Source organism: Oreochromis niloticus, linkage group LG17 (assembly GCF_001858045.2).
Source record: "Oreochromis niloticus isolate F11D_XX linkage group LG17, O_niloticus_UMD_NMBU, whole genome shotgun sequence".
In the NCBI taxonomy this organism is placed as follows: Eukaryota; Metazoa; Chordata; class Actinopteri; order Cichliformes; family Cichlidae; genus Oreochromis; species Oreochromis niloticus.
Genome location: NC_031981.2, coordinates 12,532,968 through 12,560,880, shown reverse-complemented (window position 1 = coordinate 12,560,880; position 27,913 = coordinate 12,532,968). Strand labels below are relative to the sequence as shown.

Sequence of the window (27,913 nt, the reverse complement as noted above, 5' to 3'; positions counted from 1 at the left end):
AAGAAAATAAAATCTGACTGTAATGGATGAATCATAAGGTCGTCACTCACGCATCCACCAGGATCAGCATGTCCTTGGGTGAGGCCGCCCCCTGGATGTACCTGGTGAGTAATAGCAGACACACACATATATAGGTTGTGGCTACTAAGCACATACAGATATATACGTGCACAAAGAAGTGGAAAAACACACATGCACAAAGGAACAGTCACTAACTGTAATGCAGAAAGGCTATTTTTAAAATGCAAAGCACAAAGACAGAGGCACATATTAGTTTTGAAGCTATACATTTGTAATCTTCTCGTATTCACCTTTTGTGCGCAAGGAAGCAAAAACTCACTAACTTACATCAAATGCTTTGCATTTCAAATCAATCCAAACTTTGTAATAGTTAATTACATCTCTGCTCTCATTTCTTTAATAAGCAAACAGTTGGTTGTCTTTGTTAGAGTGCTCAGATGCTAACAGGCTGTCTGAAGCTAATGAAATTTAATAACATGTTTAAAAGTGTACTGGTGGCTTCCAGCCAGATTTTAATAATTTTCAGGCAACTAATTAAGCTTTTGTATTGCTACCCTTTGATCTGCTGTGGCTTAATCATCATAGTCCTCTGATGTGTTTGTTTAAATTAGTTTTGCTTTTGGCAACAGATGTGAATGTGATTGTTTTAAACTATGCGTGCATGCAGATGCTTTTATGAGAACATGCAAATACAGTTATTATAATAAATGTTTAACATGACAATTGCTCAAAAACACCAGATAAATGTGGAAGCTCGAGATGATGACAGTAAGGCACAAAAACCTCACCACACTGAGTAGATGCACCTACCATGGTCGCCTGCGCACATCGTAGAGGTCAATCTTATTCTGTGATTTGCTTAGGTCCATCCATGGGGATGCTGAAATTTTGGCAAAAGGAAAAAAAATGGTTATTTAGATTTAGACCTTATATAAGTAAATTTACACCAATAACAGACACTTTAGTTTAATAGGACTTTCTTACCTATAAAATTACATTCCATTTTAAACTTTGTCTCAAAGGGCACACTTTAAACACACGTCTTCAGAGCCTTTAGCAGACAACTTGTCTGATACTCTTAAAAACTTCAAAACTGCTTTAGCTAAACCTGTAAAACTGAGTACTAAAACATATATACACTATATGGACAAAAGCACATTATACCTGCAGGACCTGACGCCTATGGAGACTCATGCCATTAAGCTAGTGGTGCACAGTTTTTGGGCTGATGCTAATGCCAGAGTAGATTTTACTGAGAAAGCAGAGCATACACCTGTGGACATGGATGTACCTGGATAATTTAATAATGCTGATGGGTGAATGTAAAGGGTTAGGGTGGAAACACTTGAATTCAACAATCAAAAGGTGTTGCCCATTACTTTTGTCCTTACAGTGTATCTTCTTTTTTTAAATTGTACATAATTGAAAATGTAAGACTTCCTCAAGTCTTGTCACTGTGACATTGCCAGAGGAGTCTCACTGTGATAAAACAGCAAAGACGTATACTATTGCTATGTCTTATGCTCCTGGTGCTTGGTCCTTGTGTGACTGTCTTTTGCTTTGGATTCCCTAATGATAAACTCTTCCTTAGACTACAAAAGAGGATTTGAATGATTCAAAATCGATCTGTGCTTTTTAAAAAAAACTGTGAACTTACCAACATTACCAGAATTTCTGAATTGAGAATATGGACTGATATTAATTGAAGTCACAATTATGACTAAACTACATATAATTTGAAAAATTGAGATATATTGCAATATTTCTGCTTGGTTAGCAGTGGTTTCCTTCATGTTGTTTTTCTATTAATACCTTTTTGTTGTTTTTCTTACAGTGGAGGCATGAACAAACATTTTAGCAAGTTGTAGAGATTTCAAAAGCTGCTACCCTTGAGGGGTTTTTTTTATCACTTCTTTCAGTATTGCAGGTTGTGTTTGTGGTGTGATCTTAGCATGATGTCTACTTCAACTGAGAAAAGCATCAGTCCTGTCTGCCATTAGTGGATAATTTGTCCTGTTTCCTACTGATTAAAACCACGGTCTTTTCTAGTCTGTCAACTTATGCAAATGCCTAATTCGTCCTGTAAGATCTCTGTTGAGATAGCACACCGATCTTTTACAGCAGGCTCTGTCAAAACTAAACAGTCTTTGTGTTCCCTTATTTACAGGAAGGGGCATTAATTGTAACCCATGACTCCTAGTAGTTTCAGGAGAAATGGCGACAACAACACCTCCTATACTCAAGTATTGTATATAAATGCCCAGTGTACATAAAATAAAGACATAAAAGATTGTACTTTTATACATTTTTTGCAACTATTGTTTGCAACTTTTAATTCGACATTTAAGATGCCACTATTTATTTTTACAGGAACCGGGAATTTCCTATGTGAAGTATAAAAAAAGAGAAGAAACACTTGCAAGGGCATATGTTTTACAACAATTATTTAATGACTACCTTGCCTATTTCCCATCCCGAGTTGTGCCAGGTTTGCATGCATTTGACTGTAAGATGATAAATCCCCTTTAGTGGAAATTTTGTGTTCCCTTGACTCACCACCAAATAGTCACATAGTTGCAGGTCTAAGCCCCATTGCATGCTGGGCTGCTTACCTGGGAAGTAACGAGCCAGTCCTGTGGCAGAGCCAAACACTTGCCAGAGAAGAGAGGGATCTTCCTCTTTGTTCTTCCGGAAAACATCCTCCAAGGCTTCTGTCCAGTTTAACTCATTCAGAATGATGGTAGCTGAAAAACACACACACATGCACACACACATACACAAACACATGCGCACACAGAAATAAAGATGAAATGAGTCATACTTGTGCAAAAGTATAAAATCATAAAAATCACACAAGCACAAAATGTCAAGACGTTTCAGAAAGCATTTACTCCAGAAAAAAGCAATTCTGGAGAAAAAAAACCTTACTTGAAAGTCACACACACACACACACACACACACACACACACACACACACACACGCTTGGATTTGGCAGTATTAGTCTACTGACATTGATGGCAAAGAGGAAGCTTCCTCACTGATATTCAAACTGATGTCTGGCTTCTTCAATGAGATTTATATTTTAGTTTTTTGCTCTAAAAACAATTTCTACAGCAAAGAAAAGAGGTGAACTAAAAAAAAAGGAAAGTATGATTCAATTTGGTATTTCTGGAATAAAAAAAATCTTCCAGGTACTCACTGACTGGACATGCATTGTTTTGTTTACCTGTTGGTCTACAGAAGCTCACGCTGGCTTAAATCCCAGACAATGTTTATGGATACAAAAAAAATCACAGTCTTTCTGGAAGCGTAGGCTACTTGTTGAAATGACTCATACTTGTGTGGCCTATGCAGATGCCTCCAACAAAGTGAGATTGTTCTAAGAGCAACTGAATTAAAAGAGGAAAAAAAACATCAGCATAAAAGAGGGGGGCAGCCAGGAGATAAAGGTTTTGCTGAGGCAGTCGTGTTAACAGTTGACACCAGGCTGTCTGCTAAAATGTAAGAAAAGTTAGAGTGATGTACCTGTAACTCTGAAACTTAATTCTAAACTAAATGAGACTTTTCAGCTTTTATAGAGTCAAATCAGGACATACACAAACTCACATAAAGACACATAATAATGTCAGTTGAAGCAGGCAAAGACAAACTCGAAGGATCTTTTAGCAAATCTTATATGAGGTGCTCTATTTGACTTTCTTTAACCTGCCTGCAGCTGCTGGCAGAGTCTATGAACCACTTTCCAATTACATATATTTATATGTATAAAAAATCTAAAACAAAGTAAATATTAGTATATTTTATAACATAATGTAGCTATTATTAGTCTCAACATAAAGCATAGAAATATATAGTTTTTACTGTCCCTTCCCACCCCTTAGTTCTCATGCCCCCTGTGGCTCCTTACTCCTTGCCTTCCTCACAAAAGCCTGTTTTACCCAGCCCTGTAATTGTTTGTACCATAAAGAGGGAGTTTGGGGCACTTTGGTACTATAGTGAAATGAATGTGTGTCCCAGTGATAAGTGGCCCTTAACGGATTACTCCTGCTGGTTTCTCCACTACAACTAACAAGAAGTCTCAGGATAAGATGCACTGTTATGCCCTCACGCTGCTCATGCTGTACGCTGAAATAATAGGGAAAGAGCACCTTGATTATTTCATTCAATCCACTGCCTGCTACCACAGGATACATGATCTGTGCGAATGTCAATACATAATGACAAAATGAATCCCTGACAAAGAGAGCAGCTCCTCGATCACTACGCATGTTCTTTTCCCTAGCTGTTGCTTATAAAATTGACAAATCCATTATAGTCTCCTCTAGGAATATGGATGCAGACGCACAGTATATCACAACCAATTGAGCTCACACAACCCACATGGGCAGATTAGGCACCACCGACAAGCCCTTAGCAACAACACTGTGGTACTGCAGGGCAGTGTCCTTTAATCTCAGCTATAGACTGGAACAAATTGCAGTAAACAGATCCATCTCAGTGCTGATGTATCAATAGCAGGTTTGAGGTCAAAAATGGTCAAAGGAAGAAATGAGAAGTGTCACAGCAAAAATGCAAACTCTGGAAAGCTCTACTAGTCAGGTGGAGATGCTGAGATTTGTGATCTTGTGGTGTGTTTGCATCCACTGCCATTCACAAGAACTGTACTATGATATAACCTCCTCTCTCCCATTTAGCTCTCTTGATTATATACAATTTGATCCAGTGAAAACTTTATAAAATGCATAATAAAAGCGCTCTGAGCTCAGAAATTGGTATAGGACTTATTTGTATGCCACCAGACTTTTGCTGCACTGGAAAAAACTTGTTGTAGATAATTAATTACTGACCAATCAGATGATAATTAATTCAGAAAGGATGCTTTGACAACAACCATGGCAGGCTCATAAATCACACGATTCAAATTCAAACATGGGAGATAAAAAGTGTGAGAGAGTGGGAGATTAAAAAAATTCATGATTCATGTTCCAGGGAAGTTATGGGAACGGATTATGAAAAAGATAATTGAAAGTATTCACTTTGTTGTGGGTAGATTCCTCCAATAACACATCAAGCAGGATTCTGGCATAGACTGATGAGGGTGTTGGCTTCAGGAGGAAGGAGAAAGCGACAAGGTGCAATGCCAAGCGATGCCCTGCGGCGTTCCCTGTCATCAGCTAGCTGGTGGCTCAAACTGCCTGTGTTTGAAAGTAATTACACGTTGGGGACTGATGTGGTGAGAACCTGCAATCATCATATCAAAAGGGGGCCCTCCAGTCCCTGCCACTCACAACTGATTGTGACATAAGCACAAACACATCCCTGTTGCAGCAATTCACACATCACTGGCATCATCGCTGTGTGAGCCAAAGCAGGATCGGACCCGAAATGCAGGACTCGGGAGCAGGACTAAGCTAGAAAGCAGCTTTGGTGCTGAGTTTACAGGTCATCAGATAAACAAATGCAGCTACTCAGGATTACTTAAACAGAAGGCAGACAGACTCCAAACAGACGGCTCACCCAGCTAGAGGGGATAAGAGAACGACGTGACATGGAACAGAGGGAGACAGAGGACTTAAATGCACACATGAGCTGGGGGACAGATGCAGGTGAACAGATTCAATTAACGAGCAAGAGGGGAAGCAAGACTGAGCACAGCACACAAGACAAGAGGTTATCAAAATAAAACAGGAAACTTACACTGAGACTAAAACACATGAACCAAAGTACACAGACCAAAGATGAAACTGGACAAACACGGAAAACATAACAGAAACACAGACGAGGCAAGGGGAACATAGGAGGATAGGAAAAACTTGTGGATAACTAATAAAGAAAGCTATGAATTCAAAATCAAAATGAAAACACAACCTAACCGAAGCAAAGGTAATACTTAAACTGAAAACTACAAAGTTAAATAGGAAATATCAAACACAAAACTGTACTCAAAACAGAAAACTCTGGGCACAAAACCCAGGATGTATTTTTCTTGATAATGTAACAATATTGAAGAAGAAACTACACAGAACAACTGAACAATGTACAGTTAATATTAAAGAAACACACACTGGCCCTGACTTTTCTAACTTCACTGATTGGAGAGGTAAAATGACCAGTCCTGCTAATCAGTGGCTCCACCCTGTTGCTGCCTCAATTAAATGGAGCATGGATGTCGTGCTCCATTAGTCTAATGTGAGCAGTTTTCTCCTCCTATGCTTCTTGTTCATTAAGAACTCTCTACTACTAAGAGAAATGTTTGCAAACCATAATCTGATTTGTTTTCCACTCTGCCATTATTCTGCTGATTTAGTTTCATGTAGCCTGTCTGTCTTACCGGGCACACACACACAGGCTCACACTTACTTGTTAAACCAAACTAGAAATAGAGGTGTTCCTACTCTGTATTCTGATTTGGGCAGGAAGTTTAACTGTTTTGGTTTACTGTTGTTTTTTGTAATTTATGTAGTAAGCTGGTCTCATTCTCTTGGTTTGGTGTGTAAAGAAGAAAGTTTTCACAAGGCTCTTTCAGCCCTGTGAAAAATTAAGAACACCCCATGATTTAATAGCTTGTAGAACCCCTTCAAGCACCAATAACTTTCAAGCAATCATTTTCTGTATGACTTCCATCCATCTCCACATTGATGTTGAGGAATTTTGTCCCACTCTTTTTAAACACTGACATTTGCAGACATTAATTTATGCACATCTATCTTAAGGTCCCACCACAGCATTTCAATCAGGTTGTGCATACTTTGTAACAGGACTGCACACATTTTTCACACAACTGTAAGCCCCTATTTTTGTTTCCAATGATTTTTCTTATCCTGTTTTGTCACAGTGCTTTACTTTAGCTGTAAGTAACCCTACTTTAACAACAACATCTGGTTATTTGCTGCTGTTATGTACCACTCCATATGATTTGTAAAGACCCTGCTGATTGTGTTGATAAACCTACTCCATTCTAATCTATTTAGCTGGGATGCTTGAATCAAAGAACTGGCCAGACTATCTCCATCCTGTCCTTGCCATTACAATCAGATGTTGTGATCAAAGAAAGAGACAAAAAAAAGAAAATGACTGTACATAAGTCTCACTTTGAGTCCAGTGGATGAGATTTCAAAAAGATGGTGATGTGTGTGGACCAGATGGATAACACGCTTGAGTAAATACTAAGAAAATTTACTCTCTGTACACATTACATGTATGTATAAGCATAACCTGACCTGGGACCACAAATACAAGAAAGATGGAATCTGCAGGAAAAACATTTTGAGGTTGTGAAGAAAGAAACCCACATACACCAATGTTTGTCTCCTTGTTTTCTTAGAAGTTTTCAAGAAAAGGTGAAATGGGATTAAAAGAAAGAAACTTTCTCGGTTAGCCTACTCATTTGGGGGAGAATCCAAAATGTATGCTCCTATCAGCTGATTAAAAAAAAAACCAAGGGAAGGCATCCAACTTGTCGCAAGGACACAATTTAAAGCTGCACTAATGTAATGACTGTGAGACGAGAAGGAAGATGAAGGACGGATACGCACAGAGAGAGAGATGGAGATGAAAATGAAGATACCTCAGAGTTTGGCTGCCAGCATCGTAAATGAATTAGGACGTGCATCAAGTGGCACAAGAGTGCAAAAAGAAAAGAAAATCAGTTCATGTGCTGTGAGCTTTGCCAAAGGGGCTATAACTATAACACACACACACGCAAACACGGTGTCAGAGTATCTCAGCATGTCAGAGAGTTTGTGTGTCTGGGGCTGACAGGTGCCACACAGCGTTGATGCAAACGGGCATCAGACGAGCCTCGGATCTCCTGCCAAGGCCGCAATGCTCTCTTCTCATCGCATTCATGCCAGTCTGCTTAATGAGAGAGGAGACATGCATACACATGATCCATATACAGTAGAGTAGGTGCATATGATATGACACACACATATGCACACACAGCCCTCACACCCAAAGTGTTTCTTCCTCTCTTTCTCCTTACGACACACACACACATACAAACCTAGCCTTTTCTGGTAAGCGTGCACACACACACGTAAACATGATAATGAATCCCAGTCTGACCACCCACATTGGAGCAGTGGGTGGAATGGATTCCAATCAGTAAGACTAATGCAGAGGAGAAAGACAGTAGCGCATTTGTCTCCTCACAGCACACTATTAATATGCCTAATATAATAGAGCGAGGGATGGGGAAGAGAGGATAGAGTGATAGAGGGTGGGGTGAAGGGAATAAGAGCAAAGTACTGAGGAAGACATGGAAAAAAACAGAGCTAAGAAGGTACACACAAAGGCATGCAAAAAAAGAACTAAAGCATAAAGTAAAGAGAAAGGAAAAAGAGGAAGTGATGGGAAGATGTAGCGGTTGTGGAGAAAGTCTACTGCAATTAAAGGGTCGGATGATGCATCGCTCCTTTAGCATCAGTAAAAGCCACAAGGACGCCAGCCTTGTCTAGACAAAGTCCCCTAATCAAGTTACCAGTCCTTCCTCCATACAACGAGATAGAACATCGGGGCGTGTCTAAGTGTGTGTGTGTGTGTCTCCTCCTACACACACACGCACACCCAAAGACACACAGATATTGCCATAGCAACGCTGACAGTACTACCCAGAAGGAGAGGCAGCAATGTGGCAGCCTGTCCTTGGAGGGAGAGAGCAAAAGCACTAGCACAGCTTAATTACTGCGCTAACAAGGACTCTGCCCAGACCCCACCCTCCATCACCTGCTTCTATAATGGTAAAAGTTATGTTTTTTAGCTGTATTTTAATGAAAATTGCTGAAAATATTACCCTAAATGTAATCGGTAATGCAGTCTATAGGTCAGGTTTTTAATTTCAAAACAAAAATTAACATTCACAGATTTGTACTTTTCCTCAACAGTTCTTTGCTGGTGTTAGTACCAACAACAGTGTGGAGCCAGTTCTATCTCAATTGAGAATCAGCCCACAATTCAACAGGTTTAAGGGCCATTGATTATGTAATACTATAAGCAGAGTTAGCGGAGTAGCTTTCAAGTCACACTAACATTAACATGAAAGTAATTTGGGGTTTTATGGTCCCACTAGAAATAGACAGAAGGACAGACGGCCATAAATACTGTAATGAAGCACAAAACAGTTGAACGAATCACGCTAAGAACAATCCCCTCCTACCACGCAGGCCCCCTACCCTTCTCTGTCCTTTCATCATCATAACTGCTGCTTGTAAAAATAACTGAGTGCATTTGGCCATTTGGCTATGACAAAAATGTCTGCACAGTCAGAGGCCCGTCACTGTGCACATTTATAGTCCGATATGTTGACTGACTCGCTGTATAAGGGCATTAAAGTCATGTGACTAAGTCCACCGAATTTAGCCACGGGCCCACAGAGAAGATCATTACTGGAATTGATGATGAATGCTCAAATCGGCACCAATGCCTGGATTAGAAGAAGTTATTTAAATGTTCTGATAAATGTTACTATCATGTGTAGTTTAATGTAGTTTGTAATGAAGTTGTGACACATTACTGTAACGTGATATGTTAAGCTGCAGTCAGTGATGAAGTGTGACTATGAAAAGCTTTTCTAAAGCTTGGACTGAAATAGCAGAGTTCATTCAGATTATTATGTCGAGGCAATTATGACCTTTAATTCACTGTTAGATTCTCAAATGACAAGCTTCCCTTTATGTTGTCTGTCCTCTTAATTCTAAATGTCCTAATATAGTATATAGTTTCTATATCGCATATAATCTATATCCATGCATATCTACCAGCAAGGACATTTAATGCAAGTATTTCTATGCGCATGTATGTACAGGCATGCTTATAGCTATATATTTGTGTGCACCAGTGTCCAGTCATTATACTCACCAGTGTCTAATACTGTACTTTGTATTCATGTAGTCTTTTTGCTGTTACTTTGAAATTTCATTCAAAGGATCATGTCAATGTTTTTAAGGAAATATCAATCAACACACCTTGATATAAATAAACACAAACCTCTACACTCTACATTAACCTATCACAACGATTAAACATACCGTAGTTTGCAGATGCACACAAAAGCGATGACCTTGATGCTGGCATTACTTACACGGTAGATGCCCATTTTGTATTTGACACTGTAAGGCCCTAATAGATCAAACTTCAATTATATAACTCTAAAATAGTTTATAGCTAAACTTGCTACATTTAATTACAGCAAGCTAAATTTAGTATGATCAATGAGCTGACCATTCTGTTTTCCGACTCTGTGCTGGGGGCTTCAAATTGGCCTGGTTTGGTGCACTTTTGAAGAAAGAATTGCAATTTTTTTGCAAATTTCGCAAAAATAGTGCCAGATTCGTCATGTAGAACGGACGCAAAAAAATGACATACAAGCAGAGTGCAACGGCCAGCGCAACACAAAATTTGGGGCTTTCGCTCTAGGCAGCGCATGCCGTGTCTATGGGAAAGGGCCTTTAATCTGACGAATAATAAGTGTGCTTTTGCATAGGCACACTTAATAATTCTATGGTGTGAACATTAGAGTAAACAAAGACCCTTGGAGAAAGATACTGAAAGATTACTGATAAACACGGTCAAATAGCTGTGAACAGCTTCAGGCAAATACAAAGCATCCTGCCAAAGGCCAATCTACAGACCTTCTGTGCAACTGTTGAGAGGTCTGTGGGGCCATCGTGGACATGAGGGAAAGGAGCAGCTGGTGACCAGGGTAAAGTGGGAGCTACAGACTGCTGACCACTGGGAGGATGGCATTTGGGTTATATATAGACGAGAATGGTTTAGCCTTAGTGTGGAACTGTCTACACAGTGCAGACAGCACTGGAAGGCTGAGGTCACTGCCTGAGTACTGTAGATTGTACATATTGTGACGAAAGGTAAAGAGAGAGAGAGAAAGCATGTGTTTGTGTTTTTTAACTTACACCCTTCATATATGTCCGTTGGGATGTGGACGGCAGTTGTGTTGTAGGAGACGTCTCGTTTGAAGTCCGGGTCAAAACTGAAATCCCCGGGAATGTATGGGTTCCTCTTCTTCTCCTTTCCATCTTTCTTCCCTTCTGTATCTGACTCACTTTCTATCCCGCTAAGCTACACATGAAAATAAAGAAGAATAGCAGAATTTGATGTTTTAAAATCAAATGGAAAACATTTTTGGCTTTATGTGTGTACACTGTAAAATTTAAAGTATGTGTAGTATCTTCTTGTAATGGATAATGCATGCTAAATATTATGCAGTGATAGATAAATGCCAGTATCTAGATAGAAGCAGATAGAAAGGGGAGAGTCAAACAGAGAGTGACATTAGTGTGCACTGGGTGTGTGGTTCTTTCCCACTGGGGCCGTGGAGAGGAATTAGATGTCGAAATCTGTTTATCAAAGCAGACAAATGATGTCCAAGGCCAGGAGAGGCATTAAATGCGTGATGCACACTCATTTATTTGTGTTGGGCCCTAAACATGAACTGGCCCTAATCCATTAAAAAAAAACCCTGTCTCATAAACAAGTCAAATTTAGTATAAGCACAAAAATAGCTTTTGCGGCATGCACAAATTTGTACTAACAGAGATATATTTGCATAAATTTTAAAGTGTTACAGTTCTTACAAGCTACAATACAAACTCAAATCAGTTTTTTCCCCCCATTGTAACAACTCAAGGCTGCTTGATGTGGATGGCTTGTAGGGTTTTACTGGAGAATTGGCATCACATCAAATTGCTCAAGTTGTACTTACGCCGTCTTTGGCATTGTAGTAACTGATTTTCTCGACCTGCAAAAACACCAAAACAGGAAAATATCAATAAAGCATGACAAGAAATACACAAACTCTTAGTCTAATCTAGTATCTTAATACTAGATTGAAACAAAGCATCTAACGCTGGTCCAAATCTTAAAGGTGTTTTACCAAGATTGCCCTCACAGATGGCCATGCTTTGATGGGTGTGGTGTTTCCTTATTGCTCCCAGTCTTGCCACATTGTTCACTACCTGGAGTACACACTGGTATATGTCAGTGCAGTGTACAACTAAGTGTACAAGCAGCTAACAAACTGGCCTGTCACTGACAGCAGCAGAAAGTGTGTATTTCAGTGTCCAAAACAGAAAAGGTTCATCATCAGGAGAGCACGAATGTCCTGTTTTTACACATAGTACAAAGAGCGAATTTTAGTTAAAAAATTAAGGGTCCTATCCTAATTCCTGTTACCACTGGGATTCCATTCTGCAACGATGGGTCACTGAAGGCTAATCACCAAATAGCTTAATAAAATTCTGTATCTCAATAAATCATGTTCAACCTAAAAAAAATGAAACACAAAGCAGATGAACAAAACTTTAAAAAAAATGCTAAAGCTAGTCTCAAAAACCATAACAGGGCATCTGAATCTCTCAGTTTAACTTGCACCTGCTACTTTTCCCTGCAGTCCAAGTGAGTTTGCTTCTGATACTGAGCAGCAGTGAAGTAAGTGGTATTGTTTTGCTCTTACACTGCTGGGCTTGCTGTCGGTACACGGGCTAGCAGGGTGATAACGAGCTAGCCTAGCTGTTGACGTAAGAATGCCCCGGAGCCACAGAGATGGTTCACTGATTCCAACCACCTGCATACCACCTCTGAAGTGGCACGCCAACAGGACAACAACTGCTCCTGCCACTAACACTGCTGTGTTAGCTTAAAGAGTTTGTAATTATCTCACACACAAGTGATTTAGCAGGGCAAACTGTGCCAAACACAAACATCTGCTCTCAATTTTTCTGCTTTGACTGCTCCAATATACCAGAAGACTTATGAGATCGACTATATCTGCAAAGTGTGCCATAACACACCCATACACACAAGTTAATAACAGCAGACTGTCTCATGATGTTTTGTGTCAGGTGACGTTAGTGCAGACAATTTGCACATTAAGGTCACACCATCATACCTCCCAAAGGAGAAAACTGTGTGCAAGAACACTTAATGTGTGAGACAGGCAAAGGAGTTGAAGGGAGCGTAAGGACCAAAAAGTGAATACATACATAACAAACGTGTATGTTGTGTCTATGATCTAAATCTTATCTGAATATGCATATGCTTACTAATGTATTGCATCTCATTTCACACAGGTACACCTGCAGTTCATTTTTACATTTTTAAATACCAAATGACTCATTTAATGTGCTATCCACTTAGAAAAAACTTGAACATCATCTGTTCCCACCAGTTATGGTGCTTTCCATCACTACTTTCTGTCAACAGTCATAAAAGGCGACCTTTGTTTTCTCAGGTAGGTCGTAAAGCATTATATTTACATTTTAAGCAGCATGAAATTTGGGACTTTAATCCTACTCTTACATGAAGTATATCAATGCGATAAGTGAATACCAAATGCAAACACGAACAACAGCAAAAGGTTTAAAATGATTATGATGCACTGACACATGCAAATGTGCAGTTCTTACTGCAGCTGGCACTGGCTTTCAAGTGTCAGCAGGAAGAGGTGTCCAGCATTACTGACCCAGTTATCAAAGGTGGCAGACAGAGAAGACACAGGCACATACACACACAAACACACACCACACACAATGCTCCACTTGCTATTTCAATAAATTTACTATTATCACATTAAGATGATATTTTTCATGTCTTAGTATGAAAAGAAAGAAACCTTTGTTTCAGATGTTTGGTGGCAACAGTCATGGTAAAAGTACACTCTCTGTCAATTCTTTACGCATCAGGACATATCGCACCATGTCATCATTTATTGAACAAAAATTAAGTAAAAAAGACGAAATGCAGAAGGAGTGTGTAAAAAAAAAAAAAAGTGCACCTGGTCTGGAACATTTAGGTGTGTTACTGTAACAAAATGCCAAAAAAAGCCATGAAGACATTTGCTTATAATGCACAGCACCTTGTTTGGTGAGAACCAAAGCTCATCAGCACAAACAGCTCATACCAACTGCCAAGCACAGGTGACGATTTGGGCAGTCACTAAGTCAACCATGAACTCCTCAGCAAACCAAAGTATTTCAGAGTCAAATGGCAATCTGTCCAGTGGCTTAAGGCTCGGCAGGACAATGATCCCAAGCAAAAGAATGGCTGAAAAACCAAAGAATCAAGGTGTTGCAATAGCCCAGTCAAAGCACAGACCTCATCTCATTTTAAAATGGTGGGACCTTAACAGAGTTATGAATAAATTTAGCCCACAAACCTCAATGAACTGAAGCAAACTTGGGATGAAGAGTTGACCAAAAACTCCTCCACACAAAGTCATACAGAAAACGATAAATTTATAGCTTTAGCAATTTTAGCTGCTAATGCTAAAACTGCTAAAGTAGCTCTTAGCTTCTTTTGTGCATTTGGTGTTTCCACACGCTTCCTCTGCATTTTGGCTTCGTTTTTGTTAAATAGATAACAGCACGGTGTAATATGTGTTTCTGGTATGTTTCTGGACTTGGTATAGACAAGATCATTTTTATTATGTCCTGAAAAGGACAAATCATAGAATTGACAGACAACTGACTGATTATGCAATATGAAAACACACATCCTATGTTATACTTTATAGTAATATTACAAATAATAGACAAGTCTTACTGGCATGTCCAAAGGAAAGACATGAATGATATACAGGGAATCTGCACAGAGTATTATATTAACCTCTTGTTAATGCTAAAGAATGCTAAAGACAGACAAGTACACTAAAGAGCCACAGGTTTTCGTGGGGATAAGCACATTGTCAAAGGATATCCTGAAGCAGTTTCACTTGAATTGGGCTGAGGTGTATGAAGCTATCACCTTTTGTTTACCACATAACAACTGCAATGCATGATGTTTGTACAGTGAATACATTTAGATGCAATAAACTCTGCATGACTCTTAGCTTAATAATATTTTATATTGCTTTGGTTAATTTGTTCAAGAACGTCATTTTTAATTTGTAAAAGGGCTGGAGGAGATCAAATTTATCATTTCCATTTATTATGAAAAAGTTAGATCTAAAACACTGGGCTTGCTTTCAGGCAAAGCAATTTAATTCAATTCAATGAGTAAACACTGTCTTCTTATTATATGCTGTAAGTAATACTAAGATTACTGGAGCGCAATCGCTGTGTGCTTATAAATGTATGCGTGTGAGTGTGCACCTGTTCATCATAACCATGCTTGGTAGTTTCCGCCTGTTATGTAAAATGATAAAATTCAATCAATAAAGTCATTATAGCCCTATTGTGATTGTAATTAGATTTTCCTTCCAATTATTATGATAAGGATTATGACTCAGATGTCCCTGCACCTCCTCTGCATATGGAGTTCATCAAACCACTTGATCTGCCATGTTAATGAACATATTAGATAGATCATGCACTGGCCGCTCACTCACGTCGCTGTCGTCCTGCCACACGTGTTCCATCTGAAGCTTTTCTGCTTCTGTTGCCAGCCTCTAAAAGAAGACAGAGAGAAGGAGAGTAGAAGAGAAAAACACATTACTTAAGACCATTTTAATATTATAAAAATCTCTGAATTTTTTTACTCTAAGGCGGCAACGAAAAAAAGTCAGCTAGAGAGATGGTGATCGTAAAAATTAAATGCAGCAGATTTCATATGATTCTTAGCCAGAGTGTATTCAAGGGAAAATACCACATTTCCCTCGAATACCTTCAGGTATGAATTAGAACCATTGACACCGAGTTGTGCTAAAATTAGACACCCACCTTCCATCTTCTCCCGAGATCTGATCATAATGACTAGGTTAATGGGTTTATAATGGTCCCAGTTTTTAATCTGTACATGGTCCAGAAATTCACTGTATTATTAATTGCCCTTGGGAAATATGAAATCCAGCTCCTCCTGCTTTTGTGTATGTTGCTATGAATTTCAAGTCACACACATACACACACAAAATAGGCAAGTAATCTGCTGGGGCAAAGGAGTAAATTAATTCACTGTATCAACCCACTCCTCTTTTCATTCCATAATATAATTTTGCAGTAAGATTAAACATGACAGTCGCAAGAATCAGCGAGGCAGCACAAAGTCTGACTGTGAATCCCAGGATGGGATATTAGTCACAGTGTTTGTGTGGCAAAATCAAGCTTCAAACACGATTTAGGCAGTAAGAGGAACAATTTTGGAATCACTTAAACAAAATTACTTAATATAACACCAGATAGCTATTATCCTTGTAGCCATACAATAAGATGTATTACACAGAGCTGATTTCTTTATGCAAGGGAAAAAAGTCCAACGGAAATCACAGATAACAAGACAAACTTCAAAGTCGCAACACATCATTTTAGCTATTTGAGAGAGTTGCCTTTACCTACCAAGTAAAGCAAAAGCACTTGTTCTGTTATTGTTGAACAATTGGCCCCACATTTTCCTGGTGGTAGACAGAACTTCATATCAAAACACAAGTAAGAAGCATGAACATGCACCAAATATTACTGGAAAGCTAGAAAGAAAAGCCTCTGCTGATATAAAATATCAATGTCCATAAAAAGAAAGAAAGAAAGAAATCCGATAAAACAAGCAGAAAGAGCTGCTCACAGATCTGACTTCACATTACTAGTTATGCTTGTGCTCCATACCCCATTATGCTTTCTGGAGGCTGAAAGCGTCGCAAACCACGCTCTGGTTGTGTCTCATTAGGGGGAAATTTAGCAGCAGCTTTAAGAGTTGGCAGGAGCAAAGGTAAAAGCGTGCTACTGCTATGTCTCTGCAGTTATGGTAGCGTGGAAAAAGGCTTCGGTATAGCTTCAATACACGGCATGTGGGCTACTTATAGGGAAAATATGTATACAACGTTCCTGTCAGCCACCTGCTCTGTCATTGCTCTGTTAGACAAGTTTATGTTTATGACTCTCCATGTATCCACATGCACACAACCCCCCCCCTCTTTTTTTGAGGTATATGAGTCTTGGCAGTGGGGTCATTCTGGTCTTTTTATTTGCACATGCACAAACACACGGTGCCTTTGTAGATTTTGTTTCTAGTTGCCAGTGGCAACCAGGCTGCATGGACTTAATGGGAATATCCTGTCAGTTTCCAGTCAGGTCACTAATGGTGCAAAGACAAATCAGTTTGTGTGTCGTTTCTGTGGTCACAAACCCACAGATGGCCATTTACTGTGGAAGCACTCCCATTTCAGCTCCAAGCATTATCGAAAGAATGAAACATGATAAGAAGACAAGGGCTTTGTGTGCATTTCTGTCGTCCGCACAAAAGCAATTTGCAAAGCATTTTCATCACATTCACATCAGGTAAGTCTGGATATCAGTTACAGCAGGTGAATGAAACTCATTCCAGCATACCTGCTCACACGTTACTAAGAAAACAGTGTTCAATACTTAAACACATACAGCATGCAGCTGCTCAACTTAACCATGCACAGATGTTCACGTAACAACACAACAATCATGTGGTTGCATACAGTAAGTGTGCACACGCTCATAAGTGGGGATATGACAGCATACAAAATCAACCAATCACGTAGATATTTCCTCACATTTATGGATTTGCATGTCACAGCATAACTATGGCATGCAAAGAGCTTACAAAATCATCAAAGGGATCTTATTCTTGAAAGGTATGAGACAGTCATCAACAACTGAAGAATGACTACATTTCCAAGTATGAACATCTCTCCAAAACTGAACTGAAACCAACAATACTGGTCAGGAAGCCAGACAACTACATGCATGACGTCATGCACGATCACAGTTAGAGCTGAGGCTTTAATCAAAGTAGATGGAATTATAAACAGTTCCAAATACCACTCGGTTTTTACACAAAACCTTCAGGCATCTGCTAGAAAGCAGGCGATTATGATGAATTTTATCTTTCAGTAGAACAATGACACACAGCATATATCTGAATCAACATCCAAATCCGGCCTCACCAGAAGAAGATTAAAGTTTTGGAATGGCCCAGCCAGAGCCCAGACCTGAATCCCACTGAAAATCTGTGAAATGAGCTGGATAGGGCTGTGCACAGTAGAAGCCCTCACACTCTGACAGATTTGGAGCAATACTGCAAAGAAGAGTGGCCAAATTTTTGCCATGTTAAGATGCGGCATGCTAATCCCTACCCAAAACGACTGACTGCTATATCACAATCAAAAGATGCTCCAACAAAATAAAAAGGGTATGCATACTTCTCTTATTCCTTCCTCTGAAATATTTCTTTGTTTTTTAATTAAAAGCTATGGATTACAGTTTATTAAAAGTGGAAAATATTCTGAAATGATTTATTTCATTTTTTACGCCACACAAGTTTAGACTTTTTTATCTACTGTATAGTAATTATTTAAATGATTGTAAAAGGAAATGATGATACCAGAATGCAGAGCATACTGTGCATCTATGATGGTTTAGAGAGATATCTGCTCACAGGCATTTGTATTTACTATCGTTTTACTTGGTATTTCCCTGCAGGTGAGGCCTGCTGACCTATCTTTGACTCCTTTCACCCAGTAGTTAAAGGTGCCAGGTTGAATTTCAAGCAGCATTTATAAGGATCTCAGCAGCAGATCAAGAGGTGAAGGGGTCAAAAGTGCCCAGCTGTTTCTTCCACCTTGTAGCTTCTCTTTTATGTTGAATCCACAGCCTCACAGTGTCTTTCTACACCTTTAAGCAGTTAAAGGTTTTGCAGAATTTACACCTCAAAGTGCAGCATAAACACATGTCAAACAGTACATAAAAGAAAAATGCAACACCAGTTATTTTAAAATACATAATGAGAAGATGTTGAAATAAGGATTTGCTAACAAGTTGGCTTAGAAATATACAATATGAGCAAATTTCTTTTAGCAAGACTAATGGGAACATTGTTGCATTAGTGAGGAGATAATGAAAATGTAGCTTCACGCCTTAGAACCAAGTTACTTCAAGTTAGGTACCATCCACTTTTGTGGGATAGTCAAATGCAGGTGAATTCATTAGGACAGACATGCTACTGAATATGAGTTTTACTGATATATGTGCCAAAATGCTAAATTCAAATTGGCGATACATTGCTGACATTTATCAAATTAGAAAGAAAAAAAATGTTTAACAAGCTTCAAGTGACCACTTCACAACAGATCTCTCATAAATCCACTGAATGCTTGGACACAGACTGTGTGCGCTTGCACGTGTTTTTCTTCTGCTCGGAGAAAATGAGTCATGTCTTCTGTAATTCCTTAAATCTCCTTCTGATGTCACTACACGATGAGGCAAACTGAATGTGTTATGCTAGAAAAATGTTATTTGAGGACCCAGAGCAATAAACACCCATGAACTATGTGAGCTATAAACATTCCAGCATGTATAAACTGAGCTGGCCTCAAAAGAATGACAAATAATATGTGAACTTTGCCCAAAAACAACAACAATTAACTCCAAACAAGAACTTTGTGGATTTCTAGCTTATATTTTCTATTTGTTTTAGTCAGGCTTGCTATCTTTAGCACACTGTTGGAGGATAAATGTGGAAAAAGCTCTCTGCTGATCAATAACACCTCACATTATGTTTTAATGCAAGGATGATTTGTCTCATGCAGATGAGTCTTTATATGTCGTAGTAAGGGTGGGGTATAGAAAGCAATGGAAAGAGTTTAAAGATGAAAAAAGTGGATAAAATTACAGTTAATGTATGTAAACTCTTTTAATCACTGAGTCACTCACACATGCTCTCTTTTTTTTTTATCCTTTGTCTGTGATCTAAGAACACCGGATTGAATATTGTGCTCTGAAACTCCTGTGATTTTGTAAGCACCACACAGAGATGTACTGTGTAAACATGCTTGCTTTACTGACACACGCTCCTGGCAGCCTGATTAGAGCATCTAGTACTGCCAGGACAGCACACACAGACACACACACACACACCTGCCATCTCACTGATGTGTAGGGAGGCACGGGAGAGCAGAGGAAACATGAGCATCTGCTGTTGTGACTGGCAGCACTTTAGTCAGATCTATCCTGCTCAGCCTGTAGGGAGCCAGGAGGAGAGTGGTGAGAAAGAAGTGGTGAGAGAGGACATACATTTGCACACATTACACACACACACACACACACACACACACACACACACACACACACACACACACACACACACACACACACACACACACTTACACTGGCACCAGTAGGAAAACAACTGTACAGTGAGTGCATGCAAGTTGACAAATTAACCCTATCTACACAACTCTGGTCTTTTGGAGAAGACATCACTCTCACCAACATACTAATTTAGCATGAAGTGACTTGTTAGAGACTGGTGCTGATCCACTGCTGTGCTCTGGTTTGACAGCTCATCTCTCCTGCAGCAAACTCTTCCAGCCGACCATGCTATCTGTGTGCCAGCTGGCTGCAAACAACTCCCAATTACAGCTGTACCCAGCTGGAAAGTTGATGTGACGGTTCTGCACATGGATACACCTACAGCCACTCGCTGATTTGCTGTATGTTTCGAAAGAAAAGTCACAATTTCGATCGTCAGCGATTTAGCTTTACATATCACTATTTACGGATCACAACAATAACTAGTTGAATGGTGCTTACTTTAGCTCTTTCCTGAAGCGTGAAGGAGCAGAGACAGTGCTTTTGGCCAAAACAGTCACAGACTGTGATAGCTACTGTTGCTGATTCAATTAAAAAGCAGAATTTGACCAATGTAAAGCATTTTTTTTAAAACAACAACAATAACAAAAACAATGAAAACGGTCTTTTTCTGAGGCACTGCTGTTGTTGTCTATATCTGAATGGGACTAAATGTGACAGACAGAGGGAGATAGAGTTGCCCCATGATCGGAAGGTCAGGGGTTCGAATCCCCTGAACGGCTACCCTGAGGTACCCCTGAGCAAGGTACCATCCCCACACACTGATCCCCGGGCGCTGCACTGGTGGCTGCCCACTGAGTGAATGGGTTAAATGCAGAGAAGAATTTCCCCACGGGGATCAATAAAAAGTGTACATCATAATGAGCGAGAAATCAAATGTGTACTCCCCTCTGTATACATATACTGTATATCTGATAAGTTTCATGTAGGAAAACAGAGATGACAAACACAAAGCCGGAGCACTGCGACAGCTGGGCTGACAAAAGCAGCTAGACACACAAATACACACACACAAGCACACACAGTCCAGGAAGTGGTGAATAATGAGTCACTAGTGGCCAAAATCTCTCTAACATACACACACACACACACACACACACACACACACACACACACAAAAACACACGTGCACTCTTTATCTCATTGAGCCAATACTTCAAACATTAAGGCTCGTTAAGAAAGACAGGATTATGTTTGCACAATATTGCATCATGTCATTTAAAGCCTTTTAAAATCCCTACTGTGTGAAATCCATACTGAAACTGTAACATCAAATGAAATCTATTAAACTACAATCTGTTTTGTAAAAGTTCTGGAGCCAAACCATCTGTTTTGGATACTCTTTGCATATGTTTGTATGTTGTTGTTCGCTTTATATGTTTTGGAGTCCTTGGGCATACATAGCATTGCTCAGTGACTAAGGGCATAGTGTCCTGAGATTGACATGTGATGATTTTTTGGAGGATTACTTTGTTACAACCAAACAAGCAACTTATGATCCAGAACAGAATTAGCAGACAAACTGAAGACAATACACCTATGATGTGTTGAAGTGCATCCCATTATTGGATTTGTTAAGTATTTGGGCAAGAAACCCCTTTAATAGAGTCATTAAATTGACAGTGAAAACACATGAAAATTGCGTTGAATTATTATCCTTTTGAATGATTTGCTCGACATAGTTTAGAAGATCTTTACATTTTCTTCAGCGATGTTTTATATGGTTTCAGAATTCATATCAACTGTGAGCTGCCTGGCACCTGAGGCAGTGAAGCAGTCCTAAACAGCACCATATCTACAATCAAACTGCTATAAAAACACAAATTCAGTTCAGTGGGTTCAGTAGTGTTTAGTTTAAAGTTCCTTTCTAAAAATATTTTCTTGTTTTTCTAACAGGTGGTCTAATGCCTTTGTTAAACACTGGAATTTGACACCAATATTTGCAGTTATCGCCTGTACCATATCAGCCCAATATCACCCCACTTTGCTTGTTTCAATTATACAATTTCTAGAAGATTGTTTTGAAGTATGATGATTTTTTTTTTAAATAATTTGATTTAAAATATTTTCCCAGTTTCACACAAATTCACAGTTTAAAAAGGGCTTACAAAGAGCTTTTTATATCATAGCATGATGATTTACATTTTAATATTCAGAAGAGATTCTGAATCCCACGTCGCAGTTTTAGTGAACCTTTAGTGAACCTAAGGTGAAAAACACACTCAAAAATTATTCAAGTTAGTCAATCTATTTTTATTTTATTTCTGAAAATGCCAATAAAATATTATTTTTAAGTTTAATTTGTTTATGTAGGTTACTTTTTATCTATATAACAGTGTTTGCTTGTGTAAATATGGTTCAAAATTATGCAAAACTGTTCCATAAAAAACACCAAAAACATTAAAATAAATCTACATAGGTCCCCATGTTAGTAGTGGGGATTCTTGAGGTTCTCGGTCTCTACATCTATTAGCATAAGATTTGAAAAATCTGAGATTTCCCAAAACTTTATTTTCAGGTGTATTCTCTGAGTACTGTCCAATGCCATATTTGATTGTTTATTTTTTTTATTTTTGCCTTTCTTGCCTTGCTTCTCACAAAGGCAATCTAATATTTCAAAACTACGCTATCAGGGTTGGGGAACTCCAGGCCTCGAGAGACGGTTTCCTGCAGGTTTTAGATGCGTCCTTGATCCAACACAGCTGATTTAAATGGCTAAATTACCTCCTCAACATGTCTTGAAGTTCTAAGGAGGTCTGGTTATGAACTAATCATTAGATTCAGGTGTGTTGACCCATGGTGATATCTAAAACCAGCAGAACACCGGCCCTCGAGGCCTGGAGTTCCCCCACCCATTCACTACATGAATCAAAACCTGTAATATCCTACTGGAATAAGCTTATTACTCTAAAAGGCCCACTCTTGTGTAAGATTAAATTAGCATAATTAACCCACCAATAATCCATCAACAGCGTGCGACATTCAGAGAATTTGTGTTTATTCAGCAATTTTGGGCTTTCACCAGGACTCAAGTGAAAGACAGCTGTTGGAAAATCAGTCATTATACGACGTATGCTTTCTTCTCAGAAATGAATGTAACTCAATATTTGAGTACAAATGGATAAACACTCATGTGAAACTGTACAAGCAAAACTGTTCTTAGTTTATTGGACAACATAATTTAAAAAGAAACGTGAATGAGGAGTGCAATGAGTGTCGTGTGTGTGTGTGCGTGTGTGTGTGTGTGTGTGTGTGTGTGTGTGTGTGTGTGTGTGTGTGCCTACCCTATGATTAGGACTCTAACAGCAGAGTCTAATGACTCACAGCATGTCATCCAGTGGAGGTTTAATAACGCACTTGCAGACACTAGAGATCAGTGACTCCTCTGTAATTACGCACCACTACATAACACAACGCTTAAAAGAGCTCTGTTTAAGTGCTCGCACTCATGCTCTCATCCTTCTTGAACAATTTAATGAACATGAATGCTCCTAGACAGCCAATTTTGTGTTTAATGCATGCATGTAGCAGATTAGGAGAGATGAGGGTACTTGAATGGCAGTTTTCTCATTTTGTTTGACCAGTGTGGAATGTTAACCGGGGTAACAGAAAGAAAGCAAGAGAGAAATGATTCACTTAGGGAGTGAGGAATCTGTTTATGATGCCCATGTTGCTTAGCAACCAGGGTGTCATGGTTACCTGCCGCATCCATGGTCCAGGCACAGTGGAGAGCAAAAGCTCCCATGCGAGGGCAACACGAGCGACTAGAAACATTTTGTTAATTATCTCCCCACTGTAGTGTGAGCCATCTTTCTCCTCTGCAATTAAAAGTCAACTCAAACCTGCCTGACTGAAGGTAATGCCAACAGCCCACTCACAGTTAAGGAAATGGGGTTTCTTATCGATGGAGAACCACTCTGAAAGTGATTTAAACCAACACAAGCGGCCAGGGTTGGAGAACAACTGTTGTTTTTGTTTCCAAAATGGCCACCAATTGTGGCTCAGACTTTGGTGGGAAGCCAACGCCTTATGAATCTGCTGCCAAAGAGCTAATGCAATCCCAGGCCTGAAATAACCCTCACCAATCAATATTCAAATAGCCGGGGCCTGTCTGCGCTGTACTTTTGCACAGCCTCATAGTCTTACTTTCTCTTTTGGATGGTGAAATGTTTTTGTTTTTGTCTTTTTCCTTTACTTTCCTTGAGAAATATTTGCAGTCCAACAAAGACCATCCCTGCGCAACGTTCCTCAATCTTTCATTCATTCTCTTATTCCTTCACAACAACTTCTCTGCAAGCCAGTTTGCTCTCTCTCAGCAGTCTGTCTGGGGGAGATGGCAGGCTGCCATATCACCATAAGCAGGTGTTTTTGTCAACAAGCATCCCTCAAGGTGGGCACAAAGCAACGAGAGGAGTTCCTTGAGGGCACTCACAGAGAATAACCTTCCACTTGTCCCAACAAGTCAGTCATCCCTGTTAAGTCTTAGGTCATCTTGAGACCATCCATCAGTTAAAACTAATAATGGCAGCTACTCTAATACTTCCGGCTTTTTATCTCTGCTTTTGAAGTTGTGTAATCTTAAGTGCAGCTAAAGTTTTTAAATGTAAAATAAATTAATTTGTCTGTGGTTATCATCAGTGATGGGTCATCTTTGACCAAGGGATTTTTTCGGCAGTGAATTCATATAGGAAAAAATATTTATCCATGGTTTCTACTGTGTAATAAAACAGAATACATCAGTTAGTGTTCACAATCACAAAAATATCTGCATCTGATAACTGTCCAGATGTTTCATTGCACACAGTGTGAAAAATATTCAAATAAAACAATGTTTAACTATTCAACTATGTTTTCGGCATTCCTCAAAGTTTCAAACAAAACAGATAAATAAATATTCTGATACTAACACCTGCTTCCTGAACAAATTTTAATGGAAAAAAAGTGCCACTAGCCAAAGCTATCATCTGAGCTTTTTTTCTCATTAGGATAAGCTTTAAAAACAGCTTTTCAGCATATTTTGCTAATTGCTAATAGTTCAGCTTCAGTAACTCTGGCTTTCTGGTTTGCAGCCACTGGTAAAATCCCTCCTTTTAATGAGAAATGAACATATCCAGAGAATTCTGCTGGTGTCACTGCGGGGAGTAAAATGATCTATTCCGCTGGGAGAAGTTAACCACGGGCTCCATCAAAGAGTATTGGTTAAGAGAAAAGCTTCAATAATTGATGAAAACAGAGTCATAGGGGGCCTGAATATCAGAGGGAGGCTATCTGCTGTCAAGGTAGGTTCAAAAAAGAAGTAATGAACAAAGGTGTGCGTGCACGAAAAAGTGATGTGTACGTAAATTCATAATAAACCATGTGCATGATAGATGTTCAGTAAATCCTATGGAGAAGAGTTTGAAACTTTTACTCTTGATGAGATTATAGTCTCACTTAACAACTTACTTAATGTAGCATGATGTTTATTTTGTCATTACGGTCCTATTGGGAGTAAAACAGACATAAACGCATGTGTGATTTATGATTTATAAAGTAAGATGGGCCTGCTTTGTGACAGACTATTCATCACTGTCTAAGATGGTGTGTAAGGTCAGGTCCACTCCTTGTTCGTCACGGTCAATTTAAAAAAAAACCATGATGGCAAAATGCTTCACATCCAAAATGTGATGTCTCAGTAGCTTCATCCATTTTTTAGATACAGTCTATGACTGCAATGACACTCTTCTTCTCAGAAAGGTGAAAATACGCGGTCTTATTTAAAATAGGGCAAATGTCGTATTTCAAAACACTTTTTGTTCAAACATAAAGGCGTAAAACTACTCATGAAGATGATTACAGACTGTTACAGTGTTGGTTAATAGATGCTACAGTAAAGACTTAGTGCTATTAAAAAGTAGGCTGCTATCTTACAGCAGCAATGGGCAACTAATTTTCCCGAGGGGCCACATAAGTAACTGGGATTGTTGTGGAGGGTCAGACCAATAAGCTTATAAAGAGACTAAATTAATATTGAGCAGATTATTACAACAGTCTCAGTTTCTCATGTGGCTGCTTAGGAAGATCATTTGTCCACCTGTGAGTTATACAGGTGAGAAAAATAACGTGTTAGAGTATGTTTGCATTACCAAATACCATAAAAGTTTCTTTGCATTTAGCTTGTGCATATTGGTTACAGACTCTTCAGAGGCTGTGAAGCCAACTGTACATTTAACTCTAAGTGTATTGACTTTATCTCATTGAAGCAAGTTGATATTGACCACCTAACCAACATCAAGCTTATTAATTTCCCTTGGAGCAACATCTTTAGCTGAAATAAAACCTGGCCATTGTGGTTTGAGACCACTTCACTATCCAGAGCTCACCCGATACGTCATCAGCGGGCAGATCTATCTGCCAATATTTGTATTTTTAAACAGCAAACATATGAAAAGTTCAAATGTAAACAAGAGACTAATAAGAAGAAGAGAAAAACACTAAAAACACTAAAAACCAGCTGGCGTGACCAGAGTCTGGCAGAGCGTAAATGAATAATCTATGAATTGTTTTGAAATAAAACTAGACTCATTTTAAAATGCATCATGATCAAAGAAAGACAACATAAATAAGTACAGATAACACGTTTTGTGCATTAATGGGGGCGATCGTGGCTCAAGAGTTGGCAGTTCGTCTTGTAATCAGAAGGTTGCTGGTTTGAGCCCTGGCTCCGACAGTCTCGGTCGTTGTGTCCTTGGGCAAGACACTTTACCCGCTGCCTAGTGGTGGTGGTCAGAGGGCCCGGTGGCGCCAGTGTCCGGCAGCCTCGCCTCTGTCAGCGCGCTCCAGGGCAGCTGTGGCTACAATGTACACTGCCATCACCAGTGTGTGAACGTGTGTGTGAATGGGTGGATGACTGAATGTAGTGTAAAGCACTTTGTGGTCCTTAGGGACTAAGTAAAGCACTAAGCACTAAGTAAAGCACTATACAAATACAGGCCATTTACCATTAAGGGGGAAAAAAACTAAATAAGTCTTAAAATCCTATATTGGCGAGGCTCTATCACTTTCTTCCTCAACAGACCTTAACATGGATGAGCTCTATATGCAGGTACTTATTTTAGCAGCTGATGGACACTTGCAGCATCACCCTGGAAGAAATTAATGTGAACATCCACAATGTAAAACCTTAACTTCTGCTAAAACACTGGTTCACATGACTGACACAACCAGATGATTGGATACCTTCTACCTATATGCATGCCAGTAGGGAAAACATGGCAAATGTGGATTACCAAATCAAATAATGTTACTCAACTAGGTGATTTCAATATTTAGACAACCAGGCTCGCAAAACAATATTTAGTTTCAGGTAGTTATATTTTTGTAATTTAACATAAACTCAACAGGGAAACTATTTTTGCTAGTTCTTTTTAACACATTGTAATGAGGAAGGATACCACATACTTCTATATCCAACAGGAAGATATATAAAAGGACAGATAGGGCTAAAGGAGGAGCAGAGGGCAAGGCTAAAATTGGAAACTGGGAATGAAAAGTGACACAGAATCAGGATGAAGTGACGGCAAAAGAATTTAACAGGGTTTGAGGCTGGCATGAAAGATAAAATGTGTGATAATAGTGGAGAGTAAGAAAGAGGAAAAAGTCAAGAGACGGCTGATTTTGGATAAGAAAAGGTAAGGATGGCGATGCACTTATGCATGTGAGAGCACGCAGATGGTCACAAGTGAAGCTTAGCCTGTGTGTGAAGCAGTGAAGCTAAGCCACAACAGCAGCTGCCTAAAGAATCTGAGTCATATAGAGATCAGGAAGAAAACCCTCTAATCTCAGCCAT

At 39.2% G+C, this 27,913-nt stretch overlaps 1 protein-coding gene across 6 annotated transcripts in view; it reads right to left on the bottom strand.

The window, feature by feature from the left end:
* The window catches only part of cacna2d1a (calcium channel, voltage-dependent, alpha 2/delta subunit 1a), a 112,281-nt gene that overhangs the window by 45,277 nt on the left and 39,091 nt on the right, over window positions 1-27,913 (bottom strand). For all 6 annotated transcript variants that reach the window (XM_025899566.1, XM_025899562.1, XM_025899563.1 and 3 more), the window contains 6 exons: window positions 15,366-15,425; window positions 11,745-11,780; window positions 10,936-11,101; window positions 2,634-2,765; window positions 832-901; window positions 51-101 (listed from right to left, as the gene is read on the bottom strand). In XM_025899566.1, the coding sequence (XP_025755351.1) occupies window positions 51-101; window positions 832-901; window positions 2,634-2,765; window positions 10,936-11,101; window positions 11,745-11,780; window positions 15,366-15,425 (515 nt within the window). The remainder of the gene's footprint in view (window positions 1-50; window positions 102-831; window positions 902-2,633; window positions 2,766-10,935; window positions 11,102-11,744; window positions 11,781-15,365; window positions 15,426-27,913) is intronic.